The sequence below is a fragment of the Lycorma delicatula genome, chromosome 7 (assembly GCF_047948215.1).
Source record: "Lycorma delicatula isolate Av1 chromosome 7, ASM4794821v1, whole genome shotgun sequence".
Classification (NCBI taxonomy): Eukaryota; Metazoa; Arthropoda; class Insecta; order Hemiptera; family Fulgoridae; genus Lycorma; species Lycorma delicatula.
The window spans coordinates 6,061,731-6,078,024 of record NC_134461.1 but is presented as its reverse complement, the minus strand read 5'-3'; the positions used below and the strand labels follow the sequence as shown (position 1 = coordinate 6,078,024).

Genomic DNA, 16,294 nt, shown 5'->3' with positions numbered 1-16,294 from the left:
AACTACTAAAAGAAAAATTATCATTGATAAATTCCTTTTATTTTCTTTTGATTGCACCTACAATTTAAAATAATATAACAAAGATTTTTTATTTCTTTTGATTAAGACATTTATTTTTATCATCAGAAGTTGCAGTCAGCTTTCATTATTGGCTGCAAATTTTTTATTGTAAAATTAATGATCTATATATTTAAAATAAATTATATAGAATATGTTATAAAATAATATAGATATTTAAAATTTAATGTAAAATTAAATTTAATTAATAGATATAATTTCTGCATTTTATTATCAAAAGATTTTAGTACTGAGTATGCAAGTAACTATTTAAATGCACCCTGATTGAAGGCAGCTGCTGTTTGCATTCATTGTTTCCTTCCTCTATCGTTCTCTTTTGAAAATGAAAATTTTGATAAGTAATCTTTTTTTCTGAATTATAATGATAATGCGATTTCAAAACTTTTGTGATTTTGGAAAATTTAAGTTAATCTGTCAAATGAAAGAGCTTAGGCTGTACACTATGAACGCATTACAAAGGAAATTGTTTAAGCCTTCTTTTCTGTTTTCATTTTGAATTTGTTTTTTAGCTTTTGTTATTTATTTCATGTGCATTATGCATCTTTTTTTATTTTATAATGAATGATCTTTAACAAGTTGACTGTCTCAAAGGTATATTATATTGCTAGGAGAAATCACAGAGATACATTGTACCAACGTTTTTTTCTGTAAAACGTTTTTACCAGTTACCAAACGAATGCAAAAATAAGCAGATTTCTCTGTTCTAATATAACGTTGTGAGTTCCAGATGAATTTTGGTGTAGGTGGTTTTGAATTAAAAAAAAATCTTGTTTATTATTTTTATTATTTTACAGCATTTTAAAAATGTAATTACATATTAATTTGTTTGCTTAATTTATTTTATTAACAATTATACATTTTGTAAGAAAAAAAATTACAATCTAATTGTTTTCTGCAGTGGCAAACCAATTTAATACTACCATGGCAATCAACAGATTTAATATCATATCTTCTAAATCAGAATTTCAGTAATACATTATGAATTTTGATGTTTGCCTTTCTGTAAAGTTTTCAATATCTTATGTTATAATTATTTAATAACATAAAACTTCTAGTTACTTTTTAGTATACATTTTAGTATATAAATTGACTACATTAATAATACTAATTGTTACAGTACAGTTACTGAGGTAGTTTTCTCTTGTTACATATTTTTTGGCTCCAAATTAACTTAATGTGCATACTTCATTAGTTATTTAAACAGAAGTGAAGATTTTATTGTCATGTACTCTTTCCGTGAATAATTATTAGGTAACAGCAAAATATATCTGTTTTATAATGAAAAAATAAATAAAATTTTATTTTAATTTATAATAGGTACTTAAGACGGTTAATCTAGAGATACTGTATGATGTTTTCTCCAGTAATCCAATATTAAAAGACCAGCATACAATTTTCCAATAGTTAATTGCTTATCTGAACAGAACAAAACAATAATTTAAAGTAAATTATAAATTTTCTGTAAAAAAAATACATGTTAAATACGTAATAGACACTAAATAATAAACAATGTTTAAGCGTTCCGTATAATAAGTAAAAAAAAAAAATAATAATAATAAAAATTTGTTACAAAACTCTTACCGTCCTGATTTCATTTATTAAACCACGAATAATCATAAAAATTGTATTATTAATGTAAATGTGAGATATGTATTACGTATAAATGAAATCGGGTCGGTAAGAGTTTAGTAACAATTTTTATTTTTTATTTTATGTAACGCTTAAACATTGTTTATTATCTATTGTCTATTACATATATTTAACATGTATTCTTTTTAAATAAAATTCTAAATTAATAACAGATTTTGATATTATAAATATAATGTTTTACCATTTTTTATATCAGTATTGTTTTGTTAAAAACAGTTATATTTATATTACAGAAATTGTTGTTTTTTGAGCGGAAGAAATTATATCTGCGAGACACTTACCGTAAGGTTTACAATTAATTTCATTGTAATCTTTTTTGGATATCTTTGGGTTTTGGAAGATTATTCTTTTATTTTTTATGAATTACTGATTGTTACCTTATGGATTTATTATTAAAATTTATTGTCGTAGAACAAACAACTTGAATTTCACAGCCAATATTTTTTGTTGATCGTCATATACTTCAAATTGAAGTGACTCACTTCATGCCATATTTTTCCCTTTTTAATAAAACTAGTACAATGACCTTAACGAATCGAAAATCCGGTGTAATATTGCACTTATTACTTTGTAAGTGTAGCCCTCGATTTTTATCGTTAAATTAATTTTACCGATCGAATTTATTTCTGTTTTATTTATTCCTTTTTTAATAAAATTAGTATAATCACTTGTAAACTGATACTTTTATTTTTTTTTTAGAGAAGTGATGGGAATTAAAAAAATTGTTTCATTTTCAGTACTTTCATTTACATAACAGCATTTATTATTAAAACAAGCTGTAGTATATTTTCTTTTAAATTTCATTATTTCAAGTATATTAACAAGTTTTTGCACGCTACCTACTACTATCAAGTACTGCTATCTAACGCGATTCGTAAAGGTTCATTAAAAAAAAAAAATGAATAACATAACATATTCGAGTCCCGCAGTTCATAAAATGGAAAAAAAACGTTGTCTAACAAAATTCGAGGTATTTTGTGAAAGTATTCTTTATTACTAATCTAACTGAACTAAAATTTAACTTTATCACGTTTATTATTTCCCCCCCCCTCCCCCCCAATTTTCATGTCACTGTTAGGTTAGATCATGTTTAGAACTGTAAGCGTAGTCGTTGACTTCGTCGCATCTTATCGACGAAGTTCTTACGAACTCCTTGAAAATAAGTGATACTAATTGTATGTAATATGACAAGACCAAAAACTGTTACCACTAATCACCGGTTTGGTAACAGATTCTTCAAGGAAAAATGAAACCGATCAATAATTTCTTTTAGCCTTCAGTTACTTTCTTTACTGGTTTGTTGCAGCTCTCAAAGATTCCCTATCTAGTCCCAGTCGTTTCATTTTGGTATCCCCTACATCCTACATTCCTAACAATGCCTCCCTGTACAATTTTTCCCATCTACTTGGCCCTCAAAGCGACTATTCCAGGATGCCTTGATATGTGGCCTATTAGTCTGCCTCTTCTTTTAATTATATTTTTTCAAATGCTTCTTTCTTCATCAATTTGTTGTAACACCTCAACAGTTTTCACTTTATCTATCCATCTGATTTTTAACATTCTCCTATAGCACCGCATTTCAGATGCTTCTAATCTTTTCTTCTCAGGTACTCCCATCGTCCAAGTTTCACTTCCATATAAAGCTGCAATCCAAACCTATACTTTCAAAAATATTTTCCTTTTATTTATATTAATTTTTAATGTAAGTAAATTATGTTTCAGACTGAAAGCTCATCTGGCTTAATCTATTAGACATTTTATATCGCTTTTGCTTCATCCATCTTTAGTAATTCTCCCCAAATAACAGAATTATTTTACTTCCATAATCTTTTCTCTTCCTATTTTTATTCAGTGGTCCATCTACATTATTTTTGTTTTGTTCTTGTTTATTTTCATGCGGTAGTTTTCGTATAGAACTTCATCCACGCCATTCATTGTTTTTTCTAAATCTTCTTTAATCTCGGCTGGAATTACTATATCATCAGCAAACCATAGCATCTTTATCCTTTCACCTTGCACTGTTACTCTTGACGTAAATTGTTCTTTGGCATCATTAACTGCTAGTTCTAGGTAAAGATAAAAAAGTAACAGGGATACAGAACATCCTTGTCCAACTCCCTTTTTTATTACAGCTTCTTTCTTAAGTTCTTCAATTATTACTGTTGCAGTTTGGTTCCTGTAAATGTTAGCAATTGTTCTTCTATCTCTATACTTGAACCCTAAATTTTTTAAAGTGCTGGACTGGGTGTCAGCCTGCTTGTGAACGGCAGCCATTTTTGTTTAGCAGCATGTACTAATTTATGACTTTGCTGACATTAGCGTAAAATTTAATATCTTTAGACCGGTTTAAGCTAATCCACTGTGTCGGTCTAATGATGAATGCTTCTTCTCAAATCAGCTGATTTTGAAGTCGAGAGTTCTAAGGTTTAAATCCTAGTAAAGGCAGTTACTTTTATACGTATTTGAATACTAGATTGTGGATACCGGTGTTCTTTGGCGGTTGGGTTTCAGTTAACCACACATCTCAGGAACGGTCAAACTGAGCTGTGTAAGACTACACTTCACTTACACTCACTCATATTCTCATTCATCCTCTGAAGTAATACCTGAATGGTAATTCCAGGAGGCTAAACAAGAATAAGAAAGAAAGACTGGTTTAAGTTAAAACATTGTAACAAACTATTTTTTTACATCAAATTTTCTTCTGTAATTTGGATTCTTTACTTTAAAAGCCTTAATTAGCCAAATAAGCCTAAAAAACCTCTAAAGTTTGATATAAAAATTTAACAAATTCCAATTTTTTGAGTTAAATTTGAAATGAAGAGGTGAAGTATCAAAGCTGATTTTTTAATTATTATTATGTATGCTACCGTACTCACTACAGCTAGAGTAAATGCATTGTTAAGTGCTTCCATATTTTTTACAAATTTTTAAAATTAACATTTTTTTCACAATATTTTATACTTCTGCTAGGATTATAAAAGTTGATTTGAGTATTATTTTCTGCCTTTCCTAGCATTATCACTCTTGACATGTTCAGAGTACCTCCATTCTCAAAACTACTTTAGTATCACGATCGTCAAATAAATAACTATGTTAAGCTGCTTCCACTTACATCACTACTGTCAGTGTCTCTTTGGTTTTGTCCCTCCCGCTCTAATGGTTCTCCAGTTTCTTGAAACTAATTATTGTAATTGTTTTAACGTTTTAAACATTACATCAAATCGAGTAATTATTTGTCGATTAATTATTAATTAATATTATTTATATAATAATTAATAAACAAATGAACACTAAAAATCTAAAATCTTAAAAAAAAAAAAAAATGTAGTTAATGCAGCTACAAATGTTAAAGAGACAATGCTAGAAAAGGCACAAAATAACACTTAAATCGATTTTGAAAATTAACATTTTTAGATTTTTAAAAAGTTTGTAGCTTGTTATCTCTGGTGGATGAAAATCTAATTTTTCCGCTTAGTATAAAACAGTATAACAGCAAAGTACAGTAAAAATTCCAGCTTTGATATTTGACTTTGAACGAAGTTATGAATTTTCAAAAATAGCACAAATAATACGGGTTTACACTTCAATTAATCACCCTGAAATTTAAGAAACATAAAAATTGTTGTTGCAGTCAATTCTTCTTTTAATAGAAGTGATAAATTAGCGCGATAAAATACTAATTTATTTAGAAAGCGCTTTACTAAGAAAGTTACAAACTGTAAAATGAAATGTTACATGACCTGAATTGTTTTTATTTAGGTTATAAGATTTAACTTATCGCTTAATATTGCACCCTTTCCCGAGTTCAGAGTTAAGTAACCTACACCGACTGATATTCTGTCAGTTTATTTACCATAAGCTGACAAAAAGTAAGAATATATAAACTAATAAAGAAAAAAATAAATTAGAAGCGTTTTATTTTTACCTTGTTTCATATAAATAAAAAGCCTTAAAAGTGGCATTTTTCTACAAATTCTGTTTTTGACGACTTGTATCCTTAAGGAAATGAAGGCAACAAGCTGAATTTAAACAAAATGATTTGTGGTGTGTGGAAATATGCTGTAAAAATATCATTTTATGTTTTGGAGTTATATGGAGGATATGTCATATACGATGTATATGTCGTATACGATGTATACATATACCCCCCCTCATCACCATTAGTAAGAAAACATAGTTTTGGTGCTTTGATATTCACCCACCGGGTTGGTCTAGTGGTGAACGCGTCTTCCCAAATCAGCTGATTTGGAAGTCGAGAGTTCCAGCGTTCAAGTCCTAGTAAAGCCAGTTATTTTTACACGGATTTGAATACTAGATCGTGGATACCGGTGTTCTTTGGCGGTCGGGTTTCAATTAACCACACATCTCAGAAACGGTCGAACCGAAACTGTACAAAGACCTACACTTCATTTACACTCATCATACATATCATCATCCTCATTCATCCTCTGAAGTATTATCTAAACGGTATCTACCGGAGGCTAAACAGGAAAAAAAGAAAGTGCTTTAATATTCAATATATCATATTTATTATAATATTGAATATATCATTTGTTGAATTGTATTATTTTAATTACAAAACTTTAACTCTACTAAAAATTCGCTATCGAATAAAAATTAATCTCTCAGTTTTTGCATAATTACTAACAGAATATAGGAGGAAATACCAGAGATACATTAAAAATATTTTAATATTTACATTAAAAATATATAACACTTAATAAGTCTTTTCTGCCACAATTAAGGTTTTCATCTCAAACTGTTTACGTCTTAAAATTTGTCAGTAAACTAAAATTATAAATTTTACATACAAACCGACTGTTTTAAAACTTTTTAGGACCGATTATTACGATTCTCCTTCTTCAGTGGAATTCGCAGCGATAGAATTTTATATTTAAAAAGAACCGCTCAACTAGGTAAGAAATATAATAATATTTTACATGCGATTTAAGAGAGAGTTGTTTACCGTTTTTGATTATTTAAAAATTTAATCGCATTTTCTCTTGCTGTTAAATATATTATCTTCTGTAATGTAGTTCATTAAAACCGTAATACCAACAGAATTACTGATTTGTTATGAGAGAGGCATTCATTACGTCTTATAATAATTGTCATCTGCTTTCTGAATTTTAATTTTTACAAAAAATTAACATGCGGTAATGTAAATAAAAATACCTGTTATATCGGGTAAAATTAGATTGAATTCAGCATTATTAACATGCGGCCATAGTTTTTTCAGAGTTTTTCTTAGTTCATTATCGATTTTTCTTCTTTCTGAAACTGATAAAAAAAAACTTTACTTAATAACGTATTATTTTATGCACGTTTTACTTTAAAATATATACGCTCTATGAAGATCACATTTGTACCGTCGCAGTAAAAATTTCTATCCTCTCGAACAAGTTTTATTTTACTATTCTCCTAATGTTAAATGTAATTTCTTATATGACAAACTGAACCGAACCGTACGATAAAATATTTTTTTAACTTTACTTAAAGTATTTTTAGTCGTCCTTGTGACCATCGTAAATGACCGATACTGCTGTTCTTGCGCTTTTAACATCTGATGTTATTTGCCGGTGGGTTTTTTTTTAATCAGGTAGACAGGTATTAAGAATGCGGTCAAAAAGGGCAATTCGATGCGATTTGAATAGCATCTCTTCACTTAGTAAAATGTTAAGTGTTTTTATATGTTCATAAATTTGATTATGTTTTTGTGTATTAAAGCACGTCCTTTTTTGTGTTTTGTGCGGAGTATAAAGGCTATTATGAATAAATGTGTAGATTTGCATCTACGAGGAGGTTAGCGAATGTTGAATCTATGTTGTTGCAGGAGACTTTTATATATTCATCGTATATTTTTTTAAAACTTCCTCCCGTTTGACCGTTGATGGGTGCAAAGATGACCGATGAAAATGTTTTGAAGTATTAAAAACGTTTGTCATCTAGTTCGGCTCGTTTGTCGTTAACGAAAGTTAAACTTTAAATTAATATCATCGTTGTCTGTTATGAATAAGAACGTGTCGTATTTTTAAAATTTATTTTTTAGAGGTATTTCAATTTTAAAAACATTTTCCTTGTGAACTGTGAATGATTTTTTTGAGTGCAGGTTTTTATTTTCAAAAATAAAAAAATCTTTGTGCGGCAATTAAAAATATTTTTTTTCAAACGACATAAAAAAAATAAAACAAGAGTAGTCTAATATTACCGTGCAACAAATACCTATAATTAACCACTTAATGCACAGCTTTGTGGCATCTGCAGGTAAAAATTGCAATTACATTTAAAATCAACATTAAGTAAGACGTTAAGAAATTAAGTTTTAGACACCGACGTGTAAAAATGTAATCTGGTTCAAACTTTCTGTCGACTGCAGGTAATTAACTCGCAATCGTTTAATATTATTCTACAATTTTAAAAAATAATAATCACATTAATAATTAGATAATTAAAAATATTTAATATAAATTTTAAACTTTATTGAAGACTAGTTATTAACTTTACAACTTTTATCTCCTGCCTTTTGTCTTATGACAAAACCGTTCTGAATAAACTTGATCAAAATTAATATTGTTTTCATCGTTTACGTATTATTTTACTCTCATCGACATATCTAAATGAAATTTTTTTTGTCGGTTGTTATGTTTCGTTTTATTTAAATTTAATTAATTTAGCCCCGCTTAGAATTTGGACTACTGGCCGAAAAGTATCCCCGATATATCTAATAATTTTGACGATTCGTTAAATTGTTCATTATGAGAAGAAAGCGTTACCAAGTCTGCAAAATCTTTTATTTGTTTCAATTTAATTTTTTTGCGCGTAGCATATTTAAAGTCATATTGTTATGATGTTACAGACTTATCTCCGATTAAAGTTTTATATTTTAAGCACGGTTTTTCAATGCCTGATAATCCATAGCCAAAATCGCACGATAATAGAGATGTTGCGTTAAAGAATATCTAATCTTCTATCTCATCTTTTGGAAATCTTTCTTCTAAATTTTCACATAGTAAATTAATAAATTTTCACATATCGCTTGTACTTACGGCAATATTTTGGACGGTAGCTTTTTGGAAAAGGGTGTTTAACTTACTGCTCCAGGAAATATTGCCGGTAAGATATTATTCTTTTATTTTACTTATTTTTGCATGACAAAATTAAAAAGCATCAAGTAGCATAAGCTCTTGGTGCTGAAAAATTTGAAATAATACACCGAGTTCTTCAAAAATTATATTTAAAATGTCTAAATTAATTTGAAATTAAATATATTCTTTCTTAAAACAGAATTTTGAAATTACATCATCTTTATATTTATTTAAGTACTCGATTAACGCATCACAATTATTACCGTTACGGCAAAATGCCTCGATAACTGACTAACCTCAACGATGGTCTTGAAAGCTATAGCTTAATTTTCAGAAGCGTCAAAAATTTCTTTAAATCTACTTCTCTTCATCGTAGGTCTTGAGAATAAAGTATAAATAGTTCTTACCGCGGTTTCAGTGTCTTTTGCCGCTTTAACTTCTTTCCAAGCGTCAGAAGTACACAAATCTTCACAATGTGCAACACAGTGTCGTTGAACCAAATGTAGTACATTCTGTTTTAATTTAGCCGCTACATAATTTTTTCTGCCATAATTACGGAAGCTCCAACAGAACTAAACATAATGAGTTTTTGCTGATCGATCCGGTAGTCCACATAAAATTGTAAAATCGCAAAAACAATTGAAGACGCAGATCTTAATATGTTATTCCACCAAAAATAATTTTATATTAACGATTAGTTATTTGAAATTTAAAATATAAAATTAAAACGTTTCGTTGTAGAACTATCGGTACTTTTATCGATAATTAAGGGTGAAAATCAGCCGTTTTAATTTCATTTATCATCTCTTTTTACTACCGTATTAATTACTTCTAACAATGAAAAGGAATAATTTTTACTCCGTCAATTTTCTGGTATTTTATCTTAGCCGAAAGCAAAGAAATGCCAATTTTTGCTGCCGATAGTAAATTATCGATTCAAATTTTTATTTCCTAAGGATTTGATTTTTTCGCTCGCAGTCATCTGTTGTTTCATTTAATAAACGTACTAAACCGTATGTGTTTGTGCCATGAGAATGGAAGTGTATCATTGCAAAGGCTTCTTTAAACAATCCATTTTTTATCGCTGAATGGATCAAGATATGTTTTATAATTTTAATGCGTTAGAAATCTTCCACGAAATGGGACCCGACTCTTAAAAATAATATCGTTGATATGGCTTAAACTGATATCAGATGATCTGAATGCGGTATTCATAAGAGTCACAACATATTGCGACCTTGGGTTTGACATTCAATTCAAAAATATAAAAGGTGCGGTCAGTTATTTTCCATTCTGATGCTACCGATTGACTTCCCTTTAGTCTACAATAGACTTCTTCCCTTAACTAAAGAGAAGGAAACAGATGTAATGGATTTGTGTGAATTCATGCAGTAATTCTAGATTTTTTTTTGACCTACAGACAAAATTACCATTCGAACAAAGTTCCACCAGGCATATCGGGTAAATGGTTTGTTAAGGTATACGAGCCAAATTTTTTTATTTAGGGAATCAGAATAATGACATCTTGAAATTCATCAGGATTATTTCATTATTATAAATTATGAAACCGTAAACTATAAGCCATTGAAAATGGCTGATAAGATTAATTTCTAATAAACGCATCAAAATAACTTACTTGAAAAATTTCCAGTACTAATATTAAGACTGTCTCTTATAAGTGCAAACAAGGAAACCTTAAATCCAACTTTTCCATCTTCACCGATCGGTATATTCAGTCTCATTAATTTTTTATATGCCGATTCTTTGGGGCAGTTGCTACCCAATCCAAGAGGAGGAGGAGTTTTTTTTAACAATTCAAAGAATTCTTTGTAATGAATTTTCCTCCTGAAAAAAATAAAAATTTGAGTTTTAAATAAATATAAAGGTAAGTAATATAAACTTAACAGATTGTAAAAATTTTAAACGTCATATACTTCAAGGCACGCTAGCAGGAGAATTAGGGTTAACTGTTTTCATTATTTCATGAGAGCAAAGAACTGCAGTGAGTAACTTAAAAATTAAATAATAATAAAACCGACTTAAAAGATTTACTAACTAGAAATGCTTTTTCAATATGGATGTTTTGAAGTCTGTACTAAAATAAAAAAAAAAAAAAAAAACATCTTACCTTGTAATAACTTAACTTGTAGTTAGTTCTGTGTTTAAAATGTCAAAATCTAATGAAGAATTGAAAAATAGTTATTTTTTCTTTTTAGTGTACTTTTTATTTTTAAAAAGTTGGTTTTGGTTATTTATTAAGAGTTATTTGATTTAAAACTTTTTATTTATTTAACTTATCAGTACACTTAAAAAAAATGCTAGTTGTCTTAAAAAACCTGTTTGCAAGGAACCAAAAGACAAGAAGCTTCAAAACTATTTCTAAACACTAACACACACACACACACACACACACACACACACACACACACACACACACACACACACACACACACACACACACACAACAGTCTCTCTCTCTCTCAGTACATGCCAAAAAAGCATCACAGATTGGGTGTGAAGATGTGGATGATCTGTGATGCACTACTACTTAAATTTTTTTGTGTACCGAGGTGTGGAAGAAAATGATAAAAAAGAAATGCAGGAAAATGGATTAGCCTATATAGTAGTAGCTAAATTATTTAGCTATATGATATAAGGATATCATATATTTGTAGATAATTTCTTTGCATCCATTAAGTTAGCCAAATACAGTCTTAGTGTATTTCTTACTGGTATAGTACATAAAAACAGAGAAGGCATTCCACCAGAGATGATTTCAAAATTTGAGTTAGGGAAAAACTCTGCATGAGAAAAGGCAACATGCTGATACTGAATTGCACAGAAAAAACTCACAGAAATCTCAAGTATTATTATCAACTAATGAAAAGGCTGGCAATGAAATGAAAATAAAAAAAAAGGTGATAAAGTTATAATTAATAGTAAACAAGTGATAGGGGATTATAATCTATACATGGGGTGGGGGGGGGTGTTGATGTATCAGACCAGATGCTGTATGTTTAGTTGAGTTGTGGATGTCACTGCAATCAGACGTGCTTTCAGAGCTCCGTGTAATAGTGCTTTTTTGATTGGTTTTTTGTAATTTCACTGGATTTGGACATAGTAATATATCGAGGTAAGGATAATGGACTGACGTACAAATTGTTATGAGTTTTGGACATGGACTACAAAAGTTATTAGAGTTTTTTATATTAGACATAATCTTGTGTTAAGTGAAAAGTTTTACAGTTCTTTTGGATATTTTGGTGAGCTGTTGAGGACCTAACAATAGTGTAATACTTACTAGGAGTCATTTTGGGTTATTCCAACTCAACAAAGTGTGTAAAAATCTATTTTGGATTAGTTTTTTTAATAACTTTTAGGTTATACGTGGTAGTAATATAGAAGGGAAATTTTCTAAGTGGAAAGACAAGCTGTGTCTTGTCTGCTACGTCACAGACTAAACTAGTAAACAACGACTTGTAAAATTTTTCATAGTTAGTATTCAGAGAGAAATTTTTCTAAGTGTTATAGGCATACTTTACACAGGCTTTTCCTTTTTCCTCCATATCTTCCATAGTTTTGACAATAGATTCAAAATTCCTTGACATCTTTACGAATCAAAAACTTCCCAACCTTTTGACCCCCCCCAAATTTTTGACCTAATATTTGAACAGATACATTTTACCTTCCCCCCAACCTACCCCAAATTTTTTTTTGGGGCACCCCCCGTGTGGGGTATTGCTGAACGCGGAATTGTCTGCTGACCCCAAATCAAGGACATGAGACATCGAGGCTCGTTACCTGTAGAAGATACAGCCTCTCAAGGAGCTGGAACCTCGAGGGGAAGTACAGGAAGGAGAGAGATCCCGACAGAAGACATAGGGGAGAATGGATATTGGTGTTACAAGCCAGGACAAGACAAAATGGAAACAAATAGAAGGGTGAGGGGCTAAAAGAGCAAGGGCCGGATCTTCAGAAGAAGAGGAGGCTCCCCTCACATTACAAGAGGTCACCTATAAATTAGGTAGTGCATTATTACAATTGAGAAAATGGACCAGCAAAGCGAGCGTGACCGCTATCAAGGCACATGAAAGGGAACTGAGCGACATATACAGAGAATTACAGAGACTGAGTGAAGATGACTCCGGATATGACTACCCAAGGCACACAGACAGAAGGTCAGTACAAAAATGAGATGTCTGACATACTCGATGTTGATCTGTCTGATGAGCAGTTAATTGACAGACTGTCTTCACGATGGTCATCATGGGTGATGAACCGTCTAACCCAAGTAAATGCTCCAAAAATAGGGGAGGACAGTTGTCATTTTGTTGACTTAAATGGACTGAGGCCTAGCAGCCACTACGCTGGGGCTACACCAGGTGCTATCGTTCTACAGGATTCAACAATTCTTGAGGACGGAAAAATAACAACATGCGGTACCAAATACACGGTTATATTTGATTCCAGCAATGGGGAAAAGGCCATGGCAGCCCACGTAATAAAAGCTCTAAGAAGAGTAGTGGGAAAATCAGAGTCAGCAGTCTTTGTGGTGCCCAACGGCCCATCGGGTGTTATAATTAAGAAAATTGTAATATACCTCATGAGAAAAAGGAAGACCCTACCGAGAATGGTTCTCCCCAATTTAAGTGAGCATGGAAGAGCGAGATCTAGATCTGCCTCGAATAGAAGAGGAACTCCGCCGGTTACGGAGAGTAAGACTGTTGTAGTACAGGCGAAAGGAAAAACATATGTGGATCTCTTTAAAACAGTGAAAGATAAAGTCAAGGCTGAGGAAGCAGAGGATATCTTATCCATCAGGGAAGGCCGAGACCAACAACTAGAGGTCAGAATTAGCGGATCACAGAAAGCAGGTGAGTTTTCCTCTCTGCTCAGAAATAGGGCTGAAGAACTTCAAGTTGACATTAGAACCAAAAGCGACCGTAGAACAGTGGTGCATGTCAAGGACCTGCTGTAAGATACTACAGAAAGAGAAATCAAGGAGGTGATTGAAAAAGTACTTGGAGTTAGTGAAGGTTTTCAAATCACATCCGTAAGAGAGGCATATGGCATCGTAGGCAACGTGGATCATAGTTTATACCAAAGAGAAGATGGCATTGTAGCCATAGAACTAAATGATATAATAATTAAAGGAATATATATCAGCCCAAATTGCGACATGGAGTTTTTTCAGCAGAAATTACTTAGGTTACAACTTATGACACGCTCTCATAAAAGAACAGTAGTGTTGGGAGATTTTAACTGTAGGACTGCATTGGCTGGAGCCACCACCTCCAATGCTAGGGGAAGAGATCTTGAGGAACTACTGGAGGCCACCGGGGCATCCTGCATGAATGAAGGGACTGCCACGTACTGTGCGAGAGGACATGAATCGATCTTAGACTTAGTTTTAGTTGACGGGAGGTTGAATATTAATACAATTGATTTCGCAGTCCTCAATGAGAAAACCGGCAGCGACTATAAGGCCATTTCAGTCACTATTGGAGATCACCCTACAAGAACAAGACAGATACACATTAATCACCGATTGACCGACTTCCAGATCCACCGCGTAAACAGAAACGTGGCAAATAAAATCATGAACTGCGCACAAATAGACCCAGTGATATTTCAAGACATCATCAAGAAAGAAATGGCCAAGATACCGCAAAACAACAATAGACACCTTCTGGTATACTGGTGGTCACCGGAAATAGAAGACCAAAGGAAGATAATGCAACGGTGTAAAAGAATTGCACAAAGTTTACGAGCTAGAAACGGCATGATAGAGGAAGGCAATCTAGCTGTAGAAAACTACAGACAAGCCAGAAACAAATTGAACTTTCTTATAATGCAAGCGAAAAGAAATAAATGGCTGGAACTGTGCCATGAACTTAATGCTAACCCCTGGGGCAAGGCATTTAAAATCATCACTAAACGTCTGGGCAGGCATGTGCCGAATGAAATATCGGCACAACTAGTAAGAACATTATTCCCCAGAGCGGAAAATCCTAACAGATCAGTGATTGGTTGCGAAGGCGGCAGGTTTACTCAGCAAGAGGTAATGGAGGCTATCGGCAAATTGAAGAATAAAAAAAGCCCAGGGCCTGATGGCATAACAGCTGCCATCATTAAAGGTCTTGCAAAAATAATACCCTGGGAAATGGTGGACATTGCCAGCTTTGGCCTACAAAACAGGTGTTTTCCTGACTGCTGGAAGGCAGCCAGGACGGTCTTTCTCCCCAAGGAAGGATCAGCCAATGAAACAGGAGGTTATAGACCAATTACGCTAATTAACAATATGGGGAAGATCGTAGAAAGACTTATTGAAACCAGGCTTAGGAAAGAAATTGAGGGGAGGCAATGCTTACACCCAGAACAGAACGGGTTTAGGAGAGGATGCTCTACTATAAGTGCTATTGAAAGAGTTAAAAACTGGGCTTTAACAACTAGAAGTGGATCCTGGAGAGTCAGGAAAATTCCCCTCATGATTATGCTCGATATCAAAAACGCTTTCAGCACAGTACCGTGGATAGCTATAATAGAGGCCCTACAAAATATGCATATAAATGACTATCAGATTAATCATTACCTCTATCTTAGGTTCATTGAAGTTAAAACGCTTGAAGGTAAAGCTATATATCAGGTGTTTGGAGGCGTTCCTCAGGGATCCGTGCTTGGACCTACCCTGTGGAATGTCTTCTATGACGGGATTTTTAGATTAAATTACCTGGAAGGGGTATCAGTGGTCAGCTATGCGGACGACATAGCGGTTCTAGTGGAAGATAGAAATGTAGATATCGTAGAGGATAAAGCCAATCGAGCGCTATGTCTAATTGACGAGTGGCTGGAAAGAAATCAGTTGCAGATTTCCCTTAGGAAATCTTGTTGTATGGTTCTTGCTGGTAGAAGACCCATCAGAAACATAAATATAAACATCAGAGGAGAAAGAGTCATCGAAGTCAACGAAGTAAAATACCTTGGTGTTCTGCTAGACAAAAGCTTAAAATTTAGTAAACATGTCGATATGATTTGCAACAGGGTTACCCCACCATTAAGGCCTTGAGGGGGCTTTTTTCAAAATCATGGCACAACTAAGATGGAAATCAGGAGGCTGATAACGGCGGCCACCACATCGGCGTTATTGTATGCGGCCCCAGTATGGGGAAATGCAATAAATACACAGAGAAATAAAACTTAACTAAAAAGTGTTCATAGACTCGCTCTGCTTAGGGTGGCTGCAGGCTATAGAACAGTGTCGTATGATGCGTTGTGTATAATAACAGAAGTTCCCCCTATAGATTTGCAAATTAGAGAGAGGACATTAAGAGCCACGGGACTTCCCAGAGGCGAGACCATAGAGCTAATACAACAAGGGTGGCAGAGTGCATGGGCGCACTCAAGAGTTGGGGATTGGACGAGAAGGCTAATCCCCAACATAAATACATGGGTTGGTAAGAGACTGGGTGACGTGAACT

At 32.5% G+C, this 16,294-nt stretch overlaps 1 protein-coding gene across 1 annotated transcript in view; it reads right to left on the bottom strand.

Annotated features, from left to right (window-relative positions):
• Positions 1 to 845: 845 nt before the first annotated feature.
• The window catches only part of LOC142327872 (voltage-dependent calcium channel type A subunit alpha-1-like), a 136,058-nt gene continuing 120,609 nt past the window's right edge, over positions 846 to 16,294 (bottom strand). The window contains exons 28-30 of the mRNA XM_075371231.1: positions 10,453 to 10,661; positions 6,907 to 7,011; positions 846 to 1,494 (exon numbers count right to left, since the gene is read on the bottom strand). Coding sequence (XP_075227346.1) covers positions 1,409 to 1,494; positions 6,907 to 7,011; positions 10,453 to 10,661 — 400 coding nt within the window. The 3' untranslated portion in view covers positions 846 to 1,408. The remainder of the gene's footprint in view (positions 1,495 to 6,906; positions 7,012 to 10,452; positions 10,662 to 16,294) is intronic.